The sequence below is a fragment of the Truncatella angustata genome (assembly GCF_020726525.1).
Source record: "Truncatella angustata strain MPI-SDFR-AT-0073 chromosome Unknown BKA67scaffold_15, whole genome shotgun sequence".
Taxonomy (NCBI): Eukaryota; Fungi; Ascomycota; class Sordariomycetes; order Amphisphaeriales; family Sporocadaceae; genus Truncatella; species Truncatella angustata.
This window is the reverse complement of record NW_025763395.1, coordinates 289999-316873: the sequence shown is the minus strand read 5'-3', so window position 1 is coordinate 316873 and position 26875 is coordinate 289999. Positions and strand designations below refer to the sequence as shown.

Below are 26875 nucleotides of genomic sequence, written 5' to 3'. Positions count from 1 at the left end.
CGTTAAATTCCGCGAACAGAAACTTCTATACTATACTACCCATTCTGCAAGACTGTACTCATGAAACCTGCTCGCATGCGTCCAGTCAAAGCCCACGGAACGTATCTGATAGCCAGCCAGTAGCAGAAGGTCACGACTCACAGCGCGAGTACGGATCTGCGCCGAGAAAAGGTCGCCTGCTATTGCTCTCTACACCAGTCCCGGTTTGCAGCAGTCAGAGTCAGCACCAGCTACAGGCTTGCAGCTTGTTAACACCTAGCACGGAAAAGTTCACGATTAACTCGGGGTGCATTGCATGCTTTTCTGAAGTAACACAGTGTCGATACTGGGTCAATATCGGGTCAATTGAGCAGTTGAACCTTTACGAATTCGCTCGCAGCTTGGTGGAGATAGACTATCGAGTCCGGGAACTAATCGATTTTGCCCCAGATGGCGTGCTGCGGGTCGCTGCCAAAGTAGATTTCACCTGCATTGATAATGCCGAACTACTCCGTACCTAGCCAGCCGACAAAAGGAATGCACGCCACTATTTCCTTACCCGCCTGCGAGTCGCCAGGCCCAGATCTAACGTAAGCTGGGGCTTACTTTCTTCTGGTCCACTTGCCGAATTCCTTCTCCACCCATGAACGTGCAGACGGCCGGGGCCGCTAGTAGTCCCAGACCAGTTTAACAGGCGACTCTAAATTCCTGGGTCACGCTAATGCAGTGTAACCCCAGCCCAGGCAAATAGGCAACTTTCAATTCTTGGGGGTGACATGTATGCGGTGTACCCAGAATCCAGTTAAATAAGCAACTTTTTATCCATTGCTCTGCGGAATTCAAAGCTTGCTTACCCCCCCACCGTTTTCGACCCCTTTCCCGGCCTCCACCTTCAAGCCAAGGAAGGCAACTTGAATAAATTCCAAAAATACATACGTCCATACCAGATATCTATGCAAGGATTGGGTTGGAGATGGCGTTGGTAATGGCAATTTCTGATTGTGTTAAACCTGCCGCGGTGAAACAAGACCTTGAAATTAACCTCACAAAGGTACATCTAGATTCCCGCCGAAAGTCCAACAGTCGCAAATTTCGACTGTCCTGGCCAGACGCCAACGATGCCAGACGCGCTGTGGTCGCTAAGTTGCTCTTCACTTCGTACAGTGAGCCTGTCGGGTATATTGCCGATCCGCACTTCGTCCACGTGTCGTCTGGGGACCTCGAGAGGCATTACCACTTACCAGGTGCGCCCCCTTGCTTGCTTGCGTCTTGATTGGTGCATTCTAATCACCGTATAGCCTCTGTCCGACCAATTCTACAGATTCCCCTGGAATGGAATCCGCTGCACCTGAAGGTCGGAGATGCAGAATTATTTCAGTATTGTAGGTACATGAGAGTGCCATTTGTTCAAAAGCCACCTGGCTGAAAAGTCTAGTCCAATGTACCGCTTCGCAGTCTCTTGCCATTTTCCCGCACGACTCTAGGGATCTAGGTAATGTCCTTGTTCGAATTGCACTGACTAGCAACACCAAATCGGGCAGAGCGGTGCTCCAGTCGCTGCTCGCATTTGCTTCGATACATCGTCATAATGTACACTCACAGGCGGTCGAGCTGAAGCTCTCTGCTCTCAAGGCCTTGGCGTGTATAACAGGGTCACATGTCGGTACGGAAGAGGCAATCCAGCATGTTGCTGCAGGGATGCTGCTGTGTTCTTTCGAGGTTAAGAGGCCCCCTGGTCAAGGCGCCGTGCAGTCATTACATAGCGGGCTAACTTGGTGCATTAGACTCATCAGACATCTTGCACCTCGGGGCAGTGGACGTGCTATGTTGATGGTGTTAAGGACGTTATTAGGGCGTCTTGCCTCGAGGCGAAAGCTTCCCAGGATGGTGATTTGACCATCTTACTAGCCTGGGTGAATTATCATGACGTGTTAAAACGTTTCGTTCGAGCGCACTGGCCTAGACAGACGCCGCCAGATTCTCCGTCGGCCTGTGCAGAGGTCAGTTTACATGGTAGGTACCGTGAAAGCTCCCTAACCGATTCTTACGCCTCTCCCACACCGTCACCCGGTCTGGGAACTATAGAGCTGCTGTCGGAAGTCTGCGATGCACTAGCAGCAAGACCGTCCACTATGGCTCCTACGGAAAGTTTGGATGAGTATAGAAGCTTCTTAAAAATCCTCGATTGGAAGATCAGAAATATTGAAGTAACAGCGACGGCGGACGATGGTGTGAATTCGCTATTGATGATGGAGGTGTATAAGTTAGCAGTAGCGGTATATCTGAGTCGGGCATCTAACAATATGCTCAACCAGGCTGCTAGGACGCAGGTGCAGGTTGAGAGGGGGTTCAGCATCTTGGGCCAGATGAGCTTCTGTGCCAGGCAGTTTCCGGTCTTCATACTGGGGTGTGAGGCTCGAAGGGACGATCAAAGGGTGACAGTTCTCGATCTCATGTCCAGAACAGAAGAACACGTGTCTTCACGGTCATTCAACTATGTTAAGGCTGTCCTGCAAGCCATTTGGGCGCAAGAGGACCTTGCGAATGGGGAAATCAAGTTTGGGGACAAGATACGCCATGTGTTCGGCTGCTGCTCTGATTTGCCTGCGTTTGTCTAGTTACTCAGTATCCATGAGTGGGTGGGAGTACGCATAATATTCGATCAACGTCGCTTGAATCGTGTGACCTAGTTGATATAGGTGCCGAGTCAGTTTGTGTGGTTATGATGTTCTGGGCTGTTTGGTGGTTTTTGGTAGAATCCAAGCTAGACATTAAGTAACACCGTGCGGGAAACGGGCGTGAGTGCCAAGGAAGGCGGGGCTTCTTCCCGTGCTATGGTACCCACGATAATCCTAGTGGCTATCCGCCGAAGTACTCAGGTGTACATCGTCAGGTTACATCATTAGGGAAGGTACGTACCTAAGGTGTAGAGCCATGGTTAGTTGGATTGGTAATACACACGAGGTGCTGTCGGGTCTTTATTGCTGTCTCATCCGCCATTTCATCACAAAACGTTTTGGTTATTTGCTTGCACGGGCGGCAAATGAACTAGGGCTGTCAGGTACTCTACTACAACTACCACCAAACAACTTTCGCTTCTTTTTAAGACTTGGGTTCATATTTGATTGTTCGTCGCCTCTTTCCTTCCTCCGACGCAACATTCAGGATTCAGGGCAGAAGAACCGCTGCACTCAGCATGACCTCGACCTTTGATATCTCGCCTGAGAAAAGGGCAGGCCAACTTGCATTTTTCTACCGCCAGCTTTTCGTCACCCCGCCGCCCGTGTCACCCCGCGAGGTGCAACTAGATGGAAAGACAGCAGTAGTCACAGGATCCAACGGCGGCATAGGGCTAGAAACTGCACGACAACTTCTAGACTTAGGATCCAAGGTTATTCTGGCTGTGCGCGATGAAAGCAAAGGCGAGAATGCCCGCAAGATACTCGCCAAGGGTCGGAATCTTCCATTTGGATCCATTCAGGTTTGGAAGTTGGACCTCTCAGACTATGACTCCATAATCTCCTTCGCAGAGCGGTGTAAAACCCTAGAGCACCTCGATATAGCCATTCTCAACGCCGGAATATACAAAGTCGCCGAGTCATTCGACGCGACCGGTTATGAGGAGGGCATACACATCAATTACCTGTCCAACGTACTGCTCACGCTCCTCCTGCTGCCCGTTATCAAAGAGAAGAAAAGCGCAGCAGGCAGTCCTGGTCACATCTCTGTGGTGACATCCGACACGGGCGCATGGTCTCGGTTCGACGAAAGGACCTCAGACCCTCTGCTAGCCGCCTTCAAGCAGAAGATGCCGACCTGGGACAGTGGAGACCGCTACGGGACGGCAAAGCTTCTTCAGCAGCTATTCATTGCCGAACTGTCAAAGCATATCTCCCCGTCAGTCGTCACTCTGTCCTGTGCCAACCCTGGATTCTGCCACGGATCAGACCTCGCGCGCGAAACCACTGGTATCTTCCGATTCCTATACAAGGTCCAAGCCTTCATTCTTAGTCGGCCTCCATCGGTTGGCGCACGCACTCTGGTACACGCCGTCACCACCCTCGGCAACCAGGCCCATGGGCAGTACGTCGAAGACGCCAAGATCCAACCGTGAGCACCACCCAGCACACTTCGCGTCGTTTCTGATATCTGCTGACCATGAACATTACAGCATGCCGCCGATTGCATACCAGCCCGAAGGCATCCGGCTTGCGAAGAAGCTTTACGAGGAAACACTAGATGAATTTTCGTTTGCTGGCGTAAGAGGTCTTGTTAATGAGATATCAAAGTCAAGGTAGCATGGGTTGGTTATTCTCAAGTCTCGCAGGGTCCCTGTTACCAGTTAGGAGTTGTGATTTCTGTACATCCCGCGAACGGCGCATCACTGCGTCCTAGAAACACGTGCATCTAGCTCACCCTCACAGGTGAATAGCATGATACGCTGCTAGAGCTTTTCTCGCTAGAGCCCAAAGTGGCAGGCATGTTGACCTTAGTCTAGGTTACGATAGTGCATTGGTGCCGGTCACCTATTTCGCACTTTACGTGGAAGAAGTAGACAACAATCAAGTTCTTACCGAGGTCTCGAGGTCCTTCCTTATTTAAGAACTGTCATCCATCGTGCATATGACCTGGATATGGGTATCGTACCGAAACACGGACTCCCCAGGATGTCCGTGGGGGGTAGTTCAGCTTAGAAATCTAGCGAAAATTCGTCAGCAATCAAGGCCTCTGGCTGTCTCATGATTTTCAGGGCGGGGCGACCGGCGTGCTAGTCTATATGCAGTTCACCTCGAATTATCGATTTCGGTTCCAGATCATAAGCTGATGCAGCGTGAGAACTCAGCCGCGGGCCTTTTGTGCTGCCCTCGCGTGAGCTACCCCACTGAGTCATCCTGCAGGATCCATACTAAAATGCATACTGCATATGGCGTAATGGTGGCCTTGTATGTACTGTCAACAATACCTACTTGAATACTGATAACACTTTCTAAATCAGTTCTCATATGCTGTATTGTTGTCTAAAAGTTATATTCCTGGATCTTTCAAATGGAAAACTACCCAAGGCTGTCGTGTACCAAGTTGAGCTATAATAGAGATATATGGCTTGGCACATCTTAGTACGGATTCTGCGGAGAGGACATATAGGCATCCCGGATAACTCGTATCTCGATTGCATAATCGGAAGGATTTGCGACTCTTACTCATATCTCACGTTCATAGAGTGAGTAGCCACCCTCGTCGACAAGGAATGTTTCCCGACTGGTAACGATGGCGCGCGCTCTTCCCACCATGTTTGGTTATGGGTAAGCCATAGTCTGCTTCATACTTGTTTACAAGGGGCCCCTAGACTAACGCCATCGCCGCCACGGTGGATGACAAGGCACCTAGTGACCGACCTAGTACAGCTGGGGCTTAGGCCTCGCTGTTTAAGATACCAACAAAATGAATAGTAGGAATCATCTACGCAGGATTAGAGGCACAGGCTGCGTATATATAATAGCTAGCCATTGCTGATTTGAGCTGTCTATCATTCCTCATCCAGATCGAAGCCAACGAAAGACCTGGGCGTTCATCATATAGAGCAGATTAGGTCGCATTTCCTCACTCGTTTTAAGATGATTTCCGTCCTGCATAAGGGCCACGTGGCGACCCTGGCTCCCGGGTGGATATCACTCCTCTTCACGCTGTGCAACTGGTCCTCTGCTGCATGTGCTGCTGCTGCTGCTGCCACTGGGACTCGGCGTGCAGCTTACGATAATGTGTCAAGCATTCTGACTACCCAACAATGGTCGACTGGCACAAACTTCTCATTCCCAGGCTCTCCGGAGTTTTTCCCCGTAACGGAGCGATGGACAACCATTCATGCCCCGTCATATAGTGGTGTCATTAGCCCGGACAACGAGGATGACCTTGTCAAGATCGTACGTAGACATGAGTTTGAGTCCAACTCAACCCAAAGCACGAGCTGATGGCTGACTCACCATGTAACAGTTGAAGCTTGCATCATCAAACAATGTCCCATTTCTGGCCACTGGAGGGCGTCACGGATACACCACTACCTACGGCCGCCTCCAAAACGGTCTGGCTATCGACCTGAGCCATTTCAACTCCTGGGAGTTGAACGAAACTGCTAGAACTGTCACGGTGGGACCTGGCGTCACTGTTGGCGAAGTCCTTGACCCATTATACGACGCCGGCCTTGCGATTCGTAAGTCTTGAATAATGTGACACTATTACCTGTATTCCGTTGCAGATTTTGACCAGAGACATAGAAACCGGCAGTTCACCTTGCCCCAGCCTGATTGGAGTCTCGCTCGGCGGTGGCATTGGACGATATCAGGGTGTCTACGGCTTGATTGCAGATGCACTGGTTTCAGCGCGCTTGATCACAGCTAGCGGTGATATTCTCAACGTGTCAAAGGATTCCCACCCGGATTTGTTCTGGGCCATCCGCGGAGCAGGCTCGAATTTCGGCATCATTACGTCGGCTACCTACGAAGTCCACCCGCTGATCGACGATGGAGATGTTTTCGTCGGTGAGTTCCTCGTCACAGCGGAACAGAGCTCCGAGTTCTTCAGTGTGTTGGAGTCCATGAGTCCTCTGCCGGCTGAGCTGTCCTCAATCGTGATCATTGGGTTTGATACCACCACGAACAAGGTATGGTGTAGCCACCACCAACAATCAAAAGCAGATGTAAGACTAATGCCGAGTGTCAGACTCATCTACAGGTACAATTCGCTTATATAGGACACGAAGAGGCAGGGCGTAAGGCTATGGCACCAATCCTCAACTTGAACCTCACAGTGACCAGATTGACCGTCGACCCATGGAACAAGCTTCTAGACAACACATTCGGTGGCATCATTGAGGCCATCTGCCAGCCCAACTTAGCCCGCGACCTGTACAGTTTGAACATCAAGAACTACTCGGCATCCACGTACGATGCGACATTTGCTAAGATGGATAGATTCTACGCCAGGCACCCCGACGCGCGGGATGCCGTCGTTCAAATTGAGTTTTTCCCCAACCAAGCCATGGCGGCTGTGCCCTTGGATTCAACGGCGTTTTCTTGGAGAGATTCAACAGGATACGTGTTAGTACACCCTTCTATTATTCATCCCCAGCAAACTTTGAACACAAGATGCACCACCGCCACCGTCCTTCGACTTATCAATCAGATGGAGTAAGACTGACATGACCGTCTAATTAGGAACTTCATCCGGTATGGCCACGGTGCTAATGCCACAGCCAGGGATGATGCCATAGCCAAGGCCGAGATCGCTCTCGGGTTGGAGATCCGCGATGACCTCGCGGCCACTTCTGGGTATCCGGAGCTCACTGTATTCGTCAACTACGCGCATGGCGACGAGAGGCAGGAGCGCATCTACGGCAAAGAAAAATTGCCCCGTCTAGCAGCTTTGAAGAAGAAGTGGGATCCACATCAGATTTTCTCTTTCAACAACGGATTGCCCACCCACTATCCGTGAATGTGAATGGGAATGGGGGAAAGAGCGGTGGATCTAGACTAGCTAGGCTGAAGGGGCTCACGCGAGCGGTTGTTTCTGGACATATTGGAGTATTAGGGTCTCTTTTTTCTTACTTTAAACTGTACAACTATGAAGACTTCTTTTCTTTTAGGAAACTCTGTGTTAAGGGTTGCTATTATATACATCATTTTTCTATTTACAGAAGTGTTCAGACCTATGTCCAAAAGATTCTGAATTTATGTAGCATCACTTCATTTCAGATCTTATCCGTAGCGTAACCTCCGATGCTTGCGACACTGCGCTGCAACGCTTGCTTACATACATACTGCGTAGTGTGGTACGGAAATGTGGGGTATGTACATTGATATGAATATCGGCAAGCCAAGCAATTATGTGAGAGTACCGAGGGGAAAGAAAGTAGTACATACCCACTCAGAGAGTCACCCTGGTATTTAATACCGAATGCATGTCCACCCGCCCCAACTGCGGACTTGTTCTTTGGCAAATATCCTAAGGAGCTCTTGGTCAGCTGATCCATCCATTCTGCGCTCTGTGGAAGACTTGTGTCACCATCATAACCGACCTTGAACAATCTTTAACCGTCGCTTGACCTGATCTGATAGTGCAACTGCTACACCCTTCTGGAGACGTAATCATGTCGTCTGCACTGGAAAGTCAGGCTGGATTTGAGGCCACATTTTTGGGCTTTCTCTACCGCCAGACCACAAAACCAAAGCGCCTGCCCGCAGACACTGATCTTACAGGCCAAGTAGCCATCGTTACTGGAAGCAACACTGGTCTGGGCTTCGAGGCATGTCGGCAGCTCCTAGGGTTTCGGCTGTCTCACCTGATTATGGGTGTGCGCTCACAAGCGAATGGCGACGAGGCGGCCGGGCGACTCAGCAAAGAGTTCCCAGGCACCAAGATAAGCGTATGGATCGTCGACATGCAGTCATACGATTCTGTTCGCGCCTTTGCCGACCGGTGCGCTGCCCTGCCGCGCATCGACTTGGCCATCCTGAATGCCGCCCTAATCAAGATGTCGTATACTCCGGTTCCATCGACGGGTCATGAGCTATCGATGCAAGTAAATTATCTCTCTACGGCCCTCCTCGCCATCCTGCTCCTTCCCATCCTTAGGTCCAAGAAGGTCGCCACCTCAAAACCGCCGGTGCTCAGTATCGTCGGGTCTGATATGGCATATCTGGCAATAATGAGGACCAAGGGCCCGATACTGGAGCAGCTCGATACGCCCGATGGTTATGCTCAGTTAGATTGGTACGGAAGGGCGAAGATGTTGCTCGTCTTCTTTGTTGCCAAGCTGGCCGACACCGTCGACTCCGACGTGATCATCAACATGCCGAATCCTGGCACGTGCGGGGGAACGTCCTTTTTCCGAGAATGGTCCACGCTCTCCGGGGTGATGGTGGCCGTCCTCCAATTTGTCTTTGCGAGATCTGCCGAGGTCGGTGCCTCCACCTACCTTGATGCGACTATTGCCAGGGGTCCGGAGAGTCACGGATGCTTTCTGAGCGACTGGGCCATCAAACCGTACGTTGTGCTATTTTTTTTACACTCTGTAGCGTCACAGTATATGCGGAAGATTTATTGACTCGCATATGCTAGATATCCGTCGCTTTGGTATACGGTGGAGGGCGCTGAGTTCAGTGAAAGGCTATGGGAGGAGACATTAGAAGAGCTTAACTTCGCCGGCGCTTCTAAAATCATAGACGACGTAAAGAGAGGTCTATGATAAGCGTTGAATGTAGTGCCCACCATGAGCTAGCCTCGTGCTTTGCCACTAGGTCTACGTTTTCTACTCCCTCAGAACCACTGCTGTATTCAGAGTGTCTCGGTGACGAATAGAACCAATTCTGTGTTTATATTTGATCTTCGGCATTGATCACGGGACACTGCAATGGATAGATCATCATGTGAGCCGGGACCCGGGCACTAGGATCTTTCTAATGGCTAATAGTTATTCACTTCATCCCTATTATCAACCATAGTGTCCAGAAGAATCACCTTGTCTGTGTTCTTCAGCCACCCATTCGTATATGACAGTTCCTAACCTGAGTTGTATCATGTGGTAGATACTTACATGTCTTGAGCTCAGCTCTCAGAGGAAGTGAAATGCGAGTTCTTGAGGTATAACCCACCTTTGGCTGAATCTTTCTCGCTTGTAGATACCGACCTTAGTTTTCTCTCCTATGATTAGTTCCAGGGCCTGGTAGCAGTGATCAACGTCTGCGAATTCAAATATGTCGTCAGTCGAGTTCTCATCGGCGTTGATGTCCAATTCTCATTACGGAAACCGGAATCGGGCTTTAGAGATGACGCCGTTTACTCTCGAGTGACACGTACGTAGCACCAGCCACGCCCTTTCTCCCCCGCGCGTCCCCCACACCGCGGCATCGTGCACTGTACGGATCCAGCCCCCCTCGTGGACATGTGAGCTTCCATGAACCTTACCCTGACATAGGTCCGCGATATTCAGATTCCTATTCTGTCTATGGTCTATCACGTCAGGGATAGCACGGATAGATAAGCGATGGAAGTAGTCAGATCAGATAGTGTATCGTGTGGAATCCTGACCAATTAACCCTGACTAATAATATTAGAGCCAATCTCGTCATCATGGAAAGAAGATATCTATTATGATAGCTTATAGGTTAATTTCAATGAAATCAGTCTTGCAATGAGGGGTGGCGCACGGGTACTTGCCGTAGTTTCTTCATCCAATCTGACACACATATAACCGCGCTGAACTTAGGCAGCCAATGCCGTCTTTTCGGTTCGGATCGCGTCATCCGTGCATGTACTCAAGTAGCAGTGGGAAAGGACCGCTTTGATAAGCGACATATACGCGTGCGTGGTAAGCAACATCATATCATCCATATAGCCATGCCGAATAAGCGAGGTATACGTGTACAATTGGTCTCAAGGGCGTGCATGGATTGTGGCTGACCTGGTACTTCCTAGCGCCTCAGAGCTTATGGTAAATCACTTGCCATGGCTGCGCTATCAAATCTTACTTGCATCATGCGTGAATGCAGGTGACATTAAGAATACGCGCATAAAGAATTCTAGGCACCAATAAGGTGGTGTGTTTCTAAAGAGATCTATTTCCACCCCTAACGGAGATATAGGAATGCTAACCAATCGCATGCAACTCCATAATTGGATGTGTTGCCAACTCGTCTAACCACTGCTCAATACCTTCGGGGGTGGATCAAAGGGCAATTTCTATACGTATGGTCGAAAAAATATGTTTCTGGAAGCCTATTCCTTCTCGAATATTACGTTTGTGCCTGTATCTCTAATTAACAAAAGATTATAGACTGACACGCCCGAAGCCTCGATAAGGCGAATTATTCCTCTTCTCTCACAACCTCTTCACATTTTTTTTTCTTCACGTCAAAATGTCTGGGGGTAAGTATGCTCTTGTCACTGGGTAAGTACGTCAAAACCTTTGAACCAACAGTTCACAATGCTTACCCGTGCTGGTATAGGTGCGGGAAGGGTGGAATTGGCGAAGCTCTGGTCAATGAGTATACCCGCCGAGGTGTCCATGCCATCGCGACCGTGCTTCCACAGGAGTCGAGCGAACACCTGTCCGATGCTGGGATTACCGTCTTCACCCTGGACGTCACAGACGAAAACTCGGTGGAGGACCTGAAGAGAAGCGTGCAGAAACTGACCGGCGGGCGTCTTGATGTTCTCATAAACTGCGCGTACGTTCAATGGCACCTCTCAGTTCCTCAGCCTCACTTCGGAATTGTAAATCATGGCCGGCAGACTAATGGGATGTTTTGTAGTGGTATTGCATACACCATGACCGCCATTGACACGGACGTCGCTGCAGTGAAGCGCATGTTCGACGTCAATGTATTCGGCCCCATGCGCATGGTGCATCACTTTCATGACTTGATTATCAAAGCCGCCGGAACTATAGTGAACATCGGTTCCATCGGTGGAATTATTCCCTATCTTTATGGATGTGAGTTGTATTGATGTGTGATTCTATGCAATCACGCAGATACCCCTTGAGTCCTCATTGGAAGTCCTACTCGACTAATTAATCAGCATCGTATAACGCAACCAAGGCGGCACTTCAGCATTGGTCTAGCACTTTGCGTGTGGAAATGGCCCCTTTCAAGTATGCCTCATTATTAGATTTCTCGGGGGTTTGTTACTGATTGGATTTCGCATTCCAGTGTCAAAGTCATCACCGTATGTCTATCTCCGTTCTACCACGACTCATAGGTTTCGCTGTCGGCTGATCTTAGCTACTCCATAGATAATTTCAGGAGAAGTCAGTACCAACATTCTGAAGAACGATGCACATAGGCGCCTCCCAGAAGGTTTGACTCCCGTGAGACAATCCATGACTCAATGATAAATTGCTGAGACGAAGGTGACTAGGTTCCTATTATTCTCCACTGGCAGAGAATTTCCAGAACCATGTTACAAGAACTCCAGGTACTGCTACGTCCATTAGAAGACACACCAGTAGTCGATTGCAGAGAAACGTAGCTAATCGAGCGTTCAGAGGGTGCTACGGACCGTTTTAAGTACGCAACCAACGTCGTCGCGCAAAGCTTGAAGGCGTCTCCGCCAGCATGGTTCTGGTACGGTAGCTTTACCGGCATGATTCGTTTCCTGGATACGTTTGGCTGGCGCACCGTTTGGGTACGCGTTATCATCATTGTTCTGGGGACTTTTTGTATCACTGACTTCTCTTTAGGATTCTATGCTATGGAAGATGTTCGATTTGGAAAAGCTAAAGAAAGCTCATGCACTTCGTATCAGGAAAGAGAGCTCACTTACAAATGAGTAATCAATTACGCTTATGGTCAATGGTTGGCGAGGGATTCATTAGCAATTAGTCTACAAGACGACAAAGTCAGTACTGGACGTAGTATCGAACCCATCATCTCGAACTCAGTGAATTCTCGCGGATATAATTTGCCTCTTTAAAGTTCAACAATCCTTCACAAACATAGACCGTGCGGCCCATTGCTTCCCGTCATGGAGTTACATTTTCCCCAACCCAAAGACTTACCAATCTGACACGGTTGGCCCCCCCGTATTTGCTTGAGGGATCATGTGGGGGGGCTTCGTTCCCAGTGCCCGAAACAGAAATATGAATACGGGCGATAAATCGGCATTTGGCATAGTAGCCCATCATTACTCATTGCACACAGCCAATGCAGAACCGACTAAGCGTGGGGCCCAAAATCCTCAGCACTAGACTAGTCCATGCATGTCATACTAGTGCAGGGGCCATGCTTATTCTTTTCTGTATCATTTCAGTTTCAACAAAATGCCACTAGGCTTACGCCATGTCATGTGTGAAGGGACGGGTAGCCTGAACGGCAATCGGATAGAAGGACTAGTAGATCCATGTCATCACGCAATGAAACGTGCATATGTAAAGCTCAATGGATACAACCCTAAATTCGGCTATTTCGACCGGACTTAACCCCTGAATGGTACTATAGGATTCAGAGTTCGTGCATAAAGGTTTCAACAAGCGTTATCTCAATGCGGTCAGCGTCGTGCCTCCATCAACGATGAATCCACATCCAGTTATGTAACTCGATCTTGGACTACACAAGAAGATAACGGCGTCAGCCACTTCCTCCGACAATGCTATTCGGCCAATGGGCACCGCAGCTCGGATAAAGTCTGCCAGACCTTCCACGCCGCTCATCGCCCGCTGCACCATTGGCGTATCTGTCCACGAGGGACAAACACAGTTGACTCTGATACCATAGGGAGCGTTATCAAGAGCTGGGGTATCGACGCATGTCAGCATCACGTTCCAGGTGCATTAGCTCAGCTGTGTGTCGGGTCTCAGTGACTTACCGCTGTTCTTACTCAGACCCAGCGCTGCATGTTTAGATGTGGTATATGGAAGTACCCCCGGCGTGGCAATCATGGAAGACCCTGATCCAAGATTGACAATGGCGCCACGGCTTGTTCCCCGACCAGGCGAGACGTGTGAGACCGCATGAGGCTCCTGAGCGCGCATGGCTATGGATACCTCCTTCGTTACAAGGAACATGCCGACTGTGTTTATGTCAAGAAAGCGCTGGAACTCAGCCAATGACAAGCTGGCAATGTCTGCTGCCTGTTGAACACCGATCTGAAGAGTAGGCAAGTCAGTTAGAATGATCACCCAATCAATACGTTGCCGAGGAAGCCGATTCGGATGTGGTATCAGGAATATCAAGGGGAGAGGTCGAGGGACTCACTCCTGCGCAGTTGACGCAGTAGTCTATTCGGCCGAAGGCTTGAACCATTTTCCCGACGAGACTGCGGACGGAATCCTCTTTCGTGATGTCGACTTGGCATGCCTCAACATGGAACTGGCTGTTGGTCGCTACAGCCTGGCATTCAGCCACGACCTCGGTCGCCGCACCGATGGAGATATCGGCAACCATGACTCCAGTAGCACCTTCTTTAGCAAATAGAGTTGCACAAGCCCTACCTATGCCGCTGCCTGGAATTTCCTTGGTCAGCATTTACACGATCACGTCAGTTATTCAAAGGGTGTAAGGGTCAGGGCAAGTGATGGCTCATTGCTTACCGCCTCCAATCACTAAGGCGTTTCCGGTGATATCCATAGCTGACACTGTACTGTATAGCTAAGAGAATGTGTATGGAAGAAGATTATCTTGATTCCTGATAGCGGAGGTACCTGTGGGAATTTATGCTTCAGAGAACCCTGTCATGCCGAAGCTCTAATGCAAAGCCACATAGATTTGCAATTATGGCAAGTCTCTCACAATCTCCGTACATGACTGGCCATGATGCAATAATAAGGCAACCATGCAATACGGGCCTGAAAGGCTTGCGGTAAGACTTATGCAGGAATTAGCAATTGTTTATCTTCTTGGCGTGCCCCAAGTCTATCAGCTCGTGATTGGCAAACCCGGGTACGTGTTCTTCAGGTAGGGGTCGGTACCTTAGCAAAAACAGCATATGATCTGGGCAATAAACGACGATCACTAAGACCCATTTCAACCAATCAATGCTTAGGGACTTCTAATCTAGTGTTCATCCGAACAAGAATCGACCCACACAAAGAAATTCACAATAGAAAAGTGCAGATCTTTCCAATCATGGAGTTGGGTTTTCAGGCCATACTGCATGAAACAACATGAACTAGAGGCATCTAGATCTTCATGATGCATGATAGCCAGGCAACATTGATAAGAGTATACGATATGATCAGCTCCATGGTGTACGATTGGCAGAGTAAGCATTGCCCAACCTAGTCCCGGCATATCTCGAAGTCACCTTCCACAAGAGACGTTCAAATAATAAAGTACCAAAGCTATTATTCATGGTCGCTTTACTCATTGGTTCTCATGTATGCAACAGACTAGTATCATATCATCGCGACAATGTCGATCCACAACCTCGCTCGTGCATTAGCCTTGATGAACTGTACATCATGGGGTAACTGTAGATAATTCCTAGTTAATGTGTGAAGATATCATGAATCCATACCGTCTCGGTGCTAAGGTATACATCCGATACCGGGTGGAACTCGGCCAAGAGCTTAGTAAGATATGATCAAGGTAACTGGAAAGTGGTATTTATTCTCAGAGGCATAAGTCCATATATATAGACAGTCTTTGCTGTCGAAGAGAACCAGGGTAATCAAGTCCAGTAACTCCTCAAAGTATTAGCCAATACTCCACACATAACCTCACTAGATGTGAACCACCAGTTTCGTTTACTCTGTGGAAGCATCAATCCCCAATCACGCGAAACTCTTATCCAAGCTTCTAGTCCTAGGCCCATTCATTTGAGACATTTGCAGGAGCAGAAGCAGCCATGTCCAACTCTGATGTTGTCGTGGTGGAATCGTCTGCCGCTTCCACTGGCGACAGCTCCAGCATGGTCATTATGAACTTGGAAGATGAGGGAATTGGCGGTGTCGCGGATTTGGTCTCACCGAATGATGACCCGCCGTGTATTGTAGGAATGGGTACATGATCCATTCCTTTTGACAGTCAATTTAGTTTAAAATGCTGACAGGACTCAGCGTGCCGCCTTCCAGGGGATATTCGATCCCCATCCAGTTTATGGGACTTTCTGGTCGAGCAAAAGTCAGCTCAAGGGCCTGTCCCGCCTGAGAGATACAACATTGGCGGCTTCTACGCTGCTCAGAGTCGCAGCGGCACTACCAATGTCCCTGGCGGCTACTTCCTCAACGAGGATGTGCGCCAATTTGACAACAACTTCTTCGGCATCAACAACCTGGAGGCTACTTATATGGATCCACAGCAGCGTAAACTGCTCGAGGTCGTGTACGAATCCCTTGCCAGCTCAGGGACGTCTATGGAAAGCGTGGCGGGCTCTACAACGGGCGTTTACGTCGCCAACTTCTCCGTTGACTATCAGCCCATTCAAACTCGCGATCCCGATTATCTTCATAGATACATCGCGACCGGCTCAGGCGCCACGATCATGTCAAATCGAATTAGTCATGTGTTTAACCTTCACGGACCTAGGTAAATATACCCGAATCTCATACATTCTGCATCCCTGGATATAGTCATATGTTTTTACGATGAACAATTAACAGTATCTGATATTGGTCGTCGCTGAATACTCCACTAACGGATTCATGTTCTTTAGTTTTACCATAGATACCGCGTGCTCCTCATCCATCTATGCGCTTCACCAAGCACTCAACGCCATGAAGGTGAATGATTGTGAAAGCGTCATTGTGGCCAGCTCCAACTTAATCCTGTCTCCCGAACTCCACATTGCCGCCGCCAAAAGCGGAGTCCTCTCGCCTACGGGGACATGTCACACTTTTGATGTCTCGGCTGACGGATATGGTCGTGCTGAAGGCATCAACGCCATCTATATAAAGAGCTTGTCGGCCGCACTTAGAGATGGGAATCCTATAAGGGCAATCATCCGCGGCAGCGCTGTTAACGCGTGAGTGGCGATTATTTCTCCATTTTGATGAAAATCCGTCCGTGCTTCAATACCGAGATTTATGAAGGGTAAATGATGATAGACGGAGATTGATGCAACGTCGAATATATGATTACAGTATCCAATACTTATTATGCCTTTTCTAGGAGCGGCAAAACGCCCGGCATATCTCTACCGAGCGGCAGATTGCAAGAGGTTGTCATACGTAAAGCATATCAAAATGCTGGTCTGGACTTTGCGGGAACCGATTACGTGGAGTGTCACGGTACTGGTACCCCTGTCGGAGATCCTATAGAGGTGGATGCTATAGGGAGGTGCTTTTCACCACGTGAAGGGCCTCCCTTGTTTATCGGATCGGTAAGTGCTCTTTCGCTTCTGCTGACCTTAATCTATGTACTTGATGAGCTAACGTAAATTGTTTGGTATAATAGGTCAAGACAAATGTAGGACATAGCGAGGGAGCTAGTGGTCTCACCTCTATCCTCAAAGTTGTCCAATCCTTCGAGAACGGACAAATCGCTCCATCGCGTGGGGTCGTCAATTTGAATCCTAAATGTGAGTCTCAGCTCTTTTCCCCGACGGACTACTCATTTTCTGCTCGACCTTTGGATCATGGAGGCTGACTTATCGCGACTCACCGTACAGTGGTTTTGGCAGAACGCAACTTGAAAGTTGCCGACAAAGTAGAAGAGTGGCCACGAGCGCTTCGTCGCGCCAGTATCAATTCGTTTGGCTACGGCGGTGCTAATGCCCATGTGATTCTTGAGTCACCCGAGAGTTATCTCGGCCAAGACTACATGGTTAAACGACACCGTATAAGCGATGGTCAAGATGAAAGAGACGAACAGACGCTCTTGGTACTTCCTGTTTCGGCAACGTCGTCGAAATCGCTGGATACGTTGGCCCAGCAGATTTCCCAAACAGTGGTACAGTCCCGCGATACGGAGACATTGCAGAGCTTGGTTCACACCGCCATTAAAGGCAGGGACCACCTACAGCACAGAAGCTTTCTTTTGGCCAAACTCGACGAAGGCCACGGTCGGCTCGTCCATGCTACGGCAGATGAAACTATCGAGAAACGAACAGCAAACCCGTTACCCTTTGGCTTTGTCTTCACGGGTCAAGGGGCACAGTACGCCGGCATGGCTAAAGAATTGCTATTCAAGAGCCAGCTTTTTCGCAACGCAATCCGTGGCCTCGACTCTGTGCTCCAGGGTCTTCCATCTGAACATGCCCCGGATTGGACCCTAGAACAAACATTGCTAGATGGAGCAAACAGTCGTATCAACGAAGTGACACGCAGCCAGCCGATTTGCACCGCTGTCCAAATAGGGATTGTTAACCTGCTACGAAGCTGGGGTATTCAATCCACGTCTGTAGTCGGTCATTCTTCGGGTGAGATCGCAGCAGCATATGCGGCTGGGCTACTCACATCTACGCAAGCCATCTTAGCTGCTTACTTCAGAGGTTTTGCCGTTGGCAAACTTAAATCCAAGGGAGCCATGATGGCGGCTGGCCTGAGCCCCGATGCGGCTAAGACTTTTATCGAGAATAAAGGGCTCGAATCACAAGTCCGCGTGGCTTGCATCAACGCACCCGAAAGTGTGACTCTGAGTGGCTCCCCGGATGGCATTGAGGCACTCAGAAAAGATCTTCAAACTGAGAATAAGTTCGCCCGGAAGTTGGAGACTGGAGGGCGTGCTTATCACTCTCGTATGATGGAAGAGATAGGTGAACTGTACGAGGGGCTTCTCGCACCATATTTTGCGGGCCGTGATGATAAAGACGCAGATACTTTAGCTTCTGGCACGAAAATGTACTCTTCAGTAGGCCACAGCCCTCAGAGTATCGGTGTTATCAACACCCAAACTTACATGCCGGCATACTGGAGGAAGAACCTGGAACAACCAGTCCAATTCAGCGCCGCGTTAGCCAACCTGGTATCGGACGAAAACAACAATGTCCACTTGGTCGAGATAGGCCCACATGCGGCACTCAAGGGACCCATAAAACAGATCCGAACATCGCTTGGGCTAAGCGAAAAGTCATTGCCCTACTCGTCAACACTGGTCAGACAACAGGATGCCGACTTCTGTATGAAAACACTAGCTGGCACGCTTTTTACGTTCGGTTACCAAACATTGAACTGGGATGCGGTTAACGGCCTCCCCGAGTCAGGGTTGAGGACACTCCACAACCTCGCGCCATATCCATGGGACTACTCAGGGGACCTGCTTTGGAGCGAACCCCGGGCCAGCCTCGAGATGCGAAACCGAAAACACGTGCGTCACGAGCTCCTCGGCACGCTCGCGCTTACGGGCAATGGCATCGACTTTACGTGGCGCAACCTGCTCCGTCTCAGCGAAGTCCCATGGCTTAAAGACCACAAGCTGGAAGACCAGATCGTTTTTCCCGCAACAGGATACATGGCTTTGGCTATCGAGGCTGTATCGCAGATTACCGGCTCCAAAGCCAAGCCGGCAAATCAACTTGCCTTTGAGTTCCGCAATGTCAACATCAGCGCCGCCCTCAACGTACCCGACGAGGAGAGAGACGTTTATTCGTCAGCCAAGGACATGGAACTGCACACCACCATGTCGCCGAGGAAGATATCCAATGCCAATAGCTCAGCCGACTGGCACGACTTTGCTGTCTCGTCGTGGTTGGCAGGTCGCACAACAGTACACTGTACCGGTAGTATACGTTTGACTGAGCGCCAAAAGGCGGAGACAGGCGCCCAAGACGACAGCGTTAGGTTGCAGAATACTGACAGATTCGATACCTGGTCCACTGGTAGATGGTACACTAAATGGCACCAAGAAGGATTGTGTTTCGGCCCTCACTTCCAGTCCCTGAGTAGCCTGCGGACTGACAGTGGAAGAACTCGGAGAGAGGCCATTGGAGTCACACGCCTGGAGCCCCCCGCCGCCAACACAGGTGGCTCGTACTACCCCGTGCATCCCATCACCATAGATGCGGCCCTTCAAGCGGCCATCCTCAGCACGACAGCCGGACAACCGACCTTGTTGAAGACCTGGCTTCCTGTCTTCATCGAAGAGTGTAAAGTCCAGCCTCCTGAGGTGGCATTCACCACAGATGCGGAAGGTGAGATCGGGCTTGTGACTGAGGCTACTGGCGAGATCCACTCGCGGTCCGAAGAGACAGGTCTCTCTAGTAGGAGGATTGATGGTACTTTACGGGACTCACGTGGCATACCCGTGGTTGACTTCAGAGGGGGACGTATCTCTCTATACACCGGGAAGAACGCCACTACAACGCAGCAGTCCGAAGGCAACGACAACAGCAACAACCATCCTGCTGACTTGTATGCTCAGCGCCAGCCGACTCTCAGGATAAACTGGAAGCCCGATGTCCTGCGGATGCGTCCGGAAGTCGAGACGCAGCTGAGAGAGTATGTGGCGGCATATGTCGATCAACAGCATGATGATATGCGTGATGACGAGAGCCTGGCCGTCATCGGCGCACTGCTGGACCTCGTTGGACATAAACTACCGCGCGCTCGTGTTCTAGAACTCGGTGGGGACGCGCTCGGATACAAGGCCAAACAATGGCTGTCGATACTGGATAAGGAGACGGCTTTCCCACGTTGCCGGTCCTGGAATTCTGGCAATCTGACTGAAAGCGGAGATATCTCGGTTGAAGGGGAGGGCGGTGAAGGACCTTTCGATGTTCTAGTAACTCCTAGTGTAAGTCGTGACCCAGCCTCAAAGCAGCATTGTCGCAGTGTGCATACAGATATTGATTTCCAAACACCGAGAGACTGATACAATCTTGTATAGCACGCTACCTCCAAGCGAGTCTGGGATCAGGCGCCCGGCCATATCGCTGAATTGGTCTCTGACCAAGGCATCATCATCACCCGAAAGTCGAATGCCGCCATATCTGAGTTGAAAGCCGCCGGGTTTGATGTGTTGGATGTCGGAAAGCAGGTCCTCTTGGCACTACGGCCCGCTCAGACGAGCAGTCTTACAGGTCGAAATGCTCTCATTGTGGTAAGTCACGTCCCTCGGCCTCGAGCAACGGCTTTCGTGCAGCATAGACTATGCAATTGCTAATTGACCGAACAGCGAGCCGAGAACTCATCCTCCGCCGTGACACACTTCGCGAACACCTTAGCGACATACCTACAGAGCAGGGCTGGTGTGTCGCATGTAAGTATTATCGATCTCCACGAGCTAGATAGCAGGCAGATCGCGAAAACGGACATATGTATATCTCTTTTAGAAGTGGAAAATGAGTTCCTTGCGACGATGAGTCCGCAAAACATGAACCGCCTTCGTGCCATCACGGACGCGGCAACCGACTTGCTCTGGATTACCGGCGCGAACATGCTGGGCAGTGCGCCAGATCCCAACCTGACCCTTTCCAACGGCCTGTCGCGTGCCTTGATGCTGGAGCAGCCGACATTGCGATATTCAATCCTCGATGTGGGGGCCTTACAGCATCTCGACTTGGCCAAAGCCTGCGAAAACAGCCTTAATGCGTTGGTAGGCAGGTATGACAAGGACGATTGCGAGTTTATCGAGAAGAATGGTCTCCCCTACATCAGCAGATATGGTCCCGACTTTGAGGCTAATTCCTTGTTCCGACGACGACTGGAGCCCCAGAGCGAGAGGAAGCTGCAGGCATTCGCTGAGGTTAAGCCGGCGCGCCTAACCATCGGGCGTGTCGGCGTGATGGACACCTTATACTTCCAGCAGCAGTCGGAGCCAGGGCAGGGGGGGATGCCACCAGCTGATCATGTCGACATTGACGTCAAGGCGGTGAGCCTCAACGCCAAAGATGTGTATGCAATGAGTGGTCGCGTAGACACGCGCGACAAGACCACTGCTTTCGACTTCTCCGGCATCGTGACGGCCGTCGGTCGCGACGTCAATCATATCAAAGTGGGCGACCGGGCCGTCGCCTATGCACCCCACCACCTTGGGACGACAGTGCGTGTGCCGGCCGGGTCGGTGCACAGAATGTTGGACAAGGAAGAGTTCACCGTGGTGCCAACGCTGCTCCTAGTCTATGGCACGGCGCTGTACGCTATCAACGAGCGCGCGCGGCTACGTGCCGGCGAGTCCGTCCTCATTCACGCGGGCTCCGGTGGCCTGGGCATTGCGGCCATCACGCTAGCCCAACGGCTAGGCGCAGTCGTCTACACGACGGCTGGCTCGCAGACCAAGCGCGACTACCTCATCAATGAGCTGGGTGTTCCAGCGTCGCATGTCTTCAGCTCGCGTGACCCATCCTTTGTCCAAGCAGTCAAGCAAGCAACGGAAGGCCGTGGTGTTGACGTTGTCATCAACTCGCTAGTGGGCGATCTGATGCATGAAAGCTGGCGGTGTTTGGCTGAGTTTGGGCGCTTCGTCGAGATCGGTAAGCGCGAGCTCATCGATGCCGGCAAGCTGGACATGCGTGTTTTCCTACGCAATGCTACTTTCACGGCCTTCGATCTATCAGAGTTATTCTATGCTAAAGATCCTTTCCATCGTGCCATTTGGGACAGGCTCATGGCCGAAACACTGGAGCTCTATCGCGCCAATGAGATCTCGCCACTCCCCATGAAAGTTTTCGACGCCAGTCAAGTGGCCCAGGCTTATCGATATTTTGCCAACAAAGACCGAGTGGGCAAGGTTGTGATATCCATGGAGGACCCACACGTTGGCGTACCGGTAAGTCACAAAATATATGAGTTCAACTTACAATATGAATGTGATAGGCTAACATAACTGCAGGTCGCACCAGCTAGATATCTGAGTATCTTCAGTCCGGAGAAGGTATATCTCCTTGTTGGATGCCTTGGCGGTTTAGGTCGTAGTATCAGTCGATGGATGATGACTCGAGGAGCCCGCCATTTCGTCTTTTTGGGACGTTCCGGAGCCGACAAGTCCAGTGCCCGAGAGCTTGTATCACGCTTGGAAGAGGCAGGAGCCACTGTCGGAGTGGTTCGCGGTGACGTCTCGAAGGCAGCCGACGTGACCGCCGCAGTTTCGGCCTGCCTGAATACGGGACGGCGCATCGGTGGCGTTGTCCAAGCAGCTATGGGGCTGCACGAGGCTCTCTTTACCCGCATGCCCAATGAGGCCTGGCATACCGGTATCGAACCTAAGTGGCAAGGTTCATGGAACCTGCACAACGCTCTCCAGGTACACGTCGACAAAGATCCCCAGAACGAACCCGACTTCTTCTTGCTTACATCTTCGGTCTCGGGAACCGTGGGTACGGCAACCGAGAGTAACTATTGCTCTGCCAATGGCTTCCTTGATGCCTTTGCGCACTGGCGCCGGTCACGCGGTCAGGCTTGCGTCTCAGTTGGCCTCGGCATGATCTCGGAGGTGGGCTACCTGCACGAGAACCCCGAAATCGAGGCGCTCCTGCTCCGCAAGGGTATTCAACCTCTTAACGAGGAGGAATTCCTTCAAGTGGTTGACCTAGCGCTGGGTAGCGAGGCCGCCCGCAGCCCTAAGGAGGCACACCTTCTTACTGGTCTGGAGCCGGCCGCCATTCGCGAGCTGAGTGCCCGCGGCTTCGATGTGACCAGTCACGGTGTACTGGTCGAATCTCGCGCCTCCATCTTGCTGGCCTCACTGCTGGCCGAGAAGGAGGTTGCTGAAGTTCCCCAACAGGGCGGACACTCTACCACGGTAGTAGCAAAGCCATGGTTCAAGGATGTGCCTGCAGCACTCTCGGCCGCTCTTGCGCCCGAGGCCGACGCTGATACTCTACGCGATGCCATTCTGCGCCTTATCAAGAAACGCTTTTCTAACCTTATCTTGATGCCTGCTGATCAAATCGGCGAGGGCAAGGCGCTGCCCGACTTTGGCGTTGACAGTATGATCGCCTCCGAGTTCCGCTCCTGGTTCTGGTCCGTCTTCCGAGTCGATGTCCCGTTTTTAGATATCATGAGCGCGCAGACATCACTAGAAGCCCTTGCCGGATTTGTCGAATCGAAGGTGGCCGCCAATTAAGTTGAAACTTTTCGTGTAATATTGTTTACTTTGTTTTCTGAGCAGACGACTTTGGGCGTTATTTCGTAGCTTAGACAGAGGGCTTTTTATAGAATCTAGGCTCTATAGATTTGTCACCAGATAAATTATATTTACACTTCTATACTCCGTGGCCTAGAAATCTCTAGAATGATAGCTTGATCACTGCAAACACTTCCAAAGGAATCTTCAAGTGCGTAGCTTTTAAACTCGAAAATAAAAGTAAAAAGGATAATTATATCAAAGAGGTTTATTTACTCCTATTATTCTTATAATAAGTTTAAAGTTATATATAGTTATTTTTAACTTAATAATAATATTTCAAAAATAACGAGAATGGTTCGCTATCGTTAATTAATAATATTTAAGTTTTAAAGTTACCTTTTGTATTCTTTATTTATTAATTTATTTTTAAAGAGGCTTATAATTAAATGATAAAATATGAAACTTAATAATAAAGATTTATATTATTTATTAAATAACGTAATAAAATTTTAATAAGAAATTTGTTAATTATAATTTTAATATTATTTAATTTAAAGCTATTTTTACTTTTATTAATATTAAACCAGGGCTAGTGTCTTGTCCCTCAGTTATAGGCTATACGATGAGCTGGTAGGCTCTTTCGTAGACTGATTAATACGTAAAGAGTAAAAAGGATAAGTTCGACAACCAAAGTATGATTAATTATTAACAACGAGCCATTCTCGTTATCTTTAAATACACCGTTACAAAAACCAACGCCTAACTGTACCAAAAGTGTGAAAGCATGAGGAAGAAAACTATTTGCAATGCCTATCTCTTAGACCTTATAATGATCAGGCCGAGAACAACTCCGACAAAGGCCGACATGATCCACTTAGCCTTCCCCGCTGTGACAGTACAGCCAACACTCAATACTTCAATATGTAATGTGTATTTCATAGATAGAGATTCTGTGATTTGGATTCCGGTTAACTAAATCTTATATCAGGAATACTCACTACAGGTTATTCTGCTCGCGCTACCCATGCGATATTGATCCGTGCTTACCCTGCGCACTAAATTCTGCGTCGTTAAAAGCAGCCACGAGGGGTGAGCGCCACAGGAGCTGTGTGCACATTTTCTACCTTTCGAGGTGCCCAGTCGTGTTGTGTCGGGGTCATGATTGTCAACCGCGCCTTTCAAGCATCAGCTGAGTTATGATGCCTGCACCCTAAAATCTGCACCTGCGCACTTCAGACACGATGGACTAATCATCGATATATCATCACAAAAAGCTTTGCCATCGGCGTATGCTCAGAAATTACTGGTCCACGTATCAGGTAATGAACTTTTAAAATTGAAGTGGCGTTTCTGGCACTGCCCGCACCACACAGTAAATATGGTACGTTTGGGGGCCACCCGCGCATCTTCAGGCGGGCCATCAGCTGATCCCAAGCAGCAGCGAGGGCATCATCAGAACTCACCAAGTGCTGCAGGGTCTGCAGACCTGGCATTTGCAGCAGAACCCCTTCTCGTAAACTGTCAATGCGGCAGCATCAGTTTCCGGACACCCACAGCCCAATACCTCGACCTATTCCACTGCCACTGCACGGAATGCCAGAAGCAGTCAGCCACCGCCTACGGCACATCCGCCATATACACTGCTGAGGGGCTTTTCCCTCTCTCAAGGGAACTTAAATCAAGACTGCGCGTGTATACCCGCGCGACCGACAGTGGTGGCAGCATGGACTGCTACTTCTGTTCGACCTGTGGCTCGAGGTTGTTTCATCGCATCATTGATGAAGACGGTATGCCCAAGGAGACTGTCAGCATTAAGGGTGGCTGTATCAAGGGGCTAGACTGGACTGGTGGCAAGCACATCTACACTCGCTCGGCGGTCGTCGAGGTACCGAAGGAGTGTGAGCAGTATGATACCTTTCCAGACATGTCGAGGCAGGTCGAGAAGAATAAATAGAGCATTGAGCCTGATGTACAGAGGTTACCGGACTCGCGATCTACGCAGAGATCCTGACCGTCCGACTATTATTCAGTTTGTCAAGGAATGGATTACCAATATTGCAGTGGTGGAGTGGGATTATAAGTGAATGGCGAACTTTACAGAGCAGCATTGGCATGAAGCAAACAGACTGGACTGAATCAATGTTGTCAAAAAGAGGAGCACGGGCCTATGGTTGGAATTGTGTATAAAGCAATGATTGCATAATGTATGATTGCCTATATAGTTTTTCAAGTGCGATTCCGGAGCTTTGTACCTTCGCCCGTAATTCGAATATTAGGATACCTAGTACACATCCAAGGAGCCCAAGATGATGCATTGGTGCCCCGAAGGTCCCAAAGGAAACTTGACCAAGTATGACCACTGCGAACACAGTATCTGCCCGAGATCTCTCAATCGGTATTATGCCAAAAACCTCAAAACACCATCAAACGTCCCAGTTACAGACTAGGTACCCCAACTCTTCCAAAGTGGATTTCGCATTCAGGCCCCCCCTCTCTCTAACACACAAAACTATTAAAAGCTGAGATAGAGAGGTAAGATTAGCCGGCTGACATTCCAGCTAACACCCCACGCTACCATAGTACTAATCATTATGTCGCCGAGCCCATGGTTCGCCCCTTGCGCCGGCAGTGGTTTAAAATGTTAGTTCATAAATCGACAAATTCGAGTAGTGGATGGTAGTGTGTGTGTTCCATATATTAAGCTTCGACACCACTACAATCTCTAGGCTGTGAATCTTTCGTACACTAGAAGAAGATAAACGATCAGCCGACAAGCAGTTATTAAGGCACCTCCACACTAGATGAGCTCGAACCCCAGAAGGGATTAATCTGGGTTGATCTTGGCATGCAGCTACTTTATGGAGCGGCTATAGTGCGTTTGTCTCAGCTAGCGCAACGCTTGACTCTACTTGGTGGAGGCGAGAAGACTGCATCGACGGCTTGATGCCAATTTGGAGTACTCTTAGCTTATAATCCGTGATGCATATGGATGAATGCCTGTATGTGGTCGGCGACCATTAAGGCTGCCTTACAGAGTCTTCCATGCCCGCCTGCCAGTAGTACAATATTCATGCCATGGCATGGGCTGCGCCCACAGTGTCACGAGGAAGCAGTCGACCTACAACAATACATCGGTGTCTCTTTCTCCATTCGATCAAATGACGCCGATCTAAATGTTCTTACTTCCCGGGCTTGCCAATTCTCCCATCATACCCTTTGTCGCATATCCCTCGTTAGCGGGTGGACTTGGCGTCGGCGATATAGGGGACTAAGGCGAGCTGTTCGAATCATCATGCTCTTCATTGACCAGACAGTGTATGGGAAATGATGAAGGATCTATGGTGCTTGCATTGATGCTGATGGTCTCATCGTCAGTCAGAACGTCCGAAAGACTAGTTATGTCTTTCGTAGTGCTATCATGCTTTATTAATCGTAGCTGTTCTTGCTCGTGATGAACAATC

General features: G+C 49.8%; 8 protein-coding genes across 8 annotated transcripts; 7 read left to right on the top strand and 1 right to left on the bottom strand.

Annotated features, from left to right (window-relative positions):
- The first annotated feature begins 720 nt into the window (after positions 1 to 720).
- Positions 721 to 2986, top strand: BKA67DRAFT_588940 (fungal-specific transcription factor domain-containing protein). The gene is made up of 5 exons (XM_046104409.1): positions 721 to 961; positions 1031 to 1223; positions 1278 to 1361; positions 1415 to 1698; positions 1764 to 2986. The coding sequence occupies exons 1-5, from the start codon at positions 953 to 955 to the stop codon at positions 2595 to 2597; spliced, it is 1404 nt and encodes a 467-aa protein (XP_045950881.1). The 5' UTR covers positions 721 to 952; the 3' UTR covers positions 2598 to 2986.
- A 189-nt stretch (positions 2987 to 3175) lies between these two features.
- On the top strand, positions 3176 to 4277 carry BKA67DRAFT_665556 (uncharacterized protein; the record flags this gene model as incomplete). The annotated part of the gene is made up of 2 exons (XM_046108568.1): positions 3176 to 4089; positions 4151 to 4277. The coding sequence occupies 2 exons, from the start codon at positions 3176 to 3178 to the stop codon at positions 4275 to 4277; spliced, it is 1041 nt and encodes a 346-aa protein (XP_045950880.1).
- Positions 4278 to 5594: 1317 nt separating this feature from the next.
- BKA67DRAFT_542711 (uncharacterized protein) lies at positions 5595 to 7467 on the top strand (the record flags this gene model as incomplete). The annotated part of the gene is made up of 5 exons (XM_046101149.1): positions 5595 to 5900; positions 5971 to 6187; positions 6252 to 6637; positions 6709 to 7073; positions 7191 to 7467. 5 exons carry the CDS (start codon positions 5595 to 5597, stop codon positions 7465 to 7467), a joined length of 1551 nt encoding a protein of 516 aa, XP_045950879.1.
- Positions 7468 to 7859: 392 nt separating this feature from the next.
- BKA67DRAFT_588934 (uncharacterized protein) lies at positions 7860 to 9458 on the top strand. Its single transcript, XM_046104408.1, has 2 exons — positions 7860 to 9018; positions 9094 to 9458. Exons 1-2 carry the CDS (start codon positions 8123 to 8125, stop codon positions 9218 to 9220), a joined length of 1023 nt encoding a protein of 340 aa, XP_045950878.1. The 5' UTR covers positions 7860 to 8122; the 3' UTR covers positions 9221 to 9458.
- A 1431-nt stretch (positions 9459 to 10889) lies between these two features.
- Positions 10890 to 12307, top strand: BKA67DRAFT_652063 (uncharacterized protein; the record flags this gene model as incomplete). Its single annotated transcript, XM_046106096.1, has 9 exons — positions 10890 to 10921; positions 10980 to 11201; positions 11286 to 11467; positions 11554 to 11626; positions 11685 to 11700; positions 11768 to 11831; positions 11893 to 11949; positions 12020 to 12159; positions 12215 to 12307. The coding sequence occupies 9 exons, from the start codon at positions 10890 to 10892 to the stop codon at positions 12305 to 12307; spliced, it is 879 nt and encodes a 292-aa protein (XP_045950877.1).
- Positions 12308 to 13006: 699 nt separating this feature from the next.
- Positions 13007 to 14099, bottom strand: BKA67DRAFT_528969 (uncharacterized protein; the record flags this gene model as incomplete). Its single annotated transcript, XM_046098998.1, has 4 exons — positions 13007 to 13263; positions 13339 to 13618; positions 13728 to 13975; positions 14063 to 14099. 4 exons carry the CDS (start codon positions 14097 to 14099, stop codon positions 13007 to 13009), a joined length of 822 nt encoding a protein of 273 aa, XP_045950876.1.
- Positions 14100 to 15390: 1291 nt separating this feature from the next.
- On the top strand, positions 15391 to 23411 carry BKA67DRAFT_528674 (polyketide synthase; the record flags this gene model as incomplete). The annotated part of the gene is made up of 9 exons (XM_046098972.1): positions 15391 to 15472; positions 15530 to 15998; positions 16126 to 16434; positions 16581 to 16791; positions 16866 to 16989; positions 17080 to 20141; positions 20235 to 20447; positions 20523 to 22115; positions 22179 to 23411. The coding sequence occupies 9 exons, from the start codon at positions 15391 to 15393 to the stop codon at positions 23409 to 23411; spliced, it is 7296 nt and encodes a 2431-aa protein (XP_045950875.1).
- Positions 23412 to 24591: 1180 nt separating this feature from the next.
- On the top strand, positions 24592 to 25544 carry BKA67DRAFT_144817 (Mss4-like protein). The gene is made up of 2 exons (XM_046095078.1): positions 24592 to 24795; positions 24853 to 25544. The coding sequence occupies exons 1-2, from the start codon at positions 24793 to 24795 to the stop codon at positions 25366 to 25368; spliced, it is 519 nt and encodes a 172-aa protein (XP_045950874.1). The 5' UTR covers positions 24592 to 24792; the 3' UTR covers positions 25369 to 25544.
- Positions 25545 to 26875: the final 1331 nt, after the last annotated feature.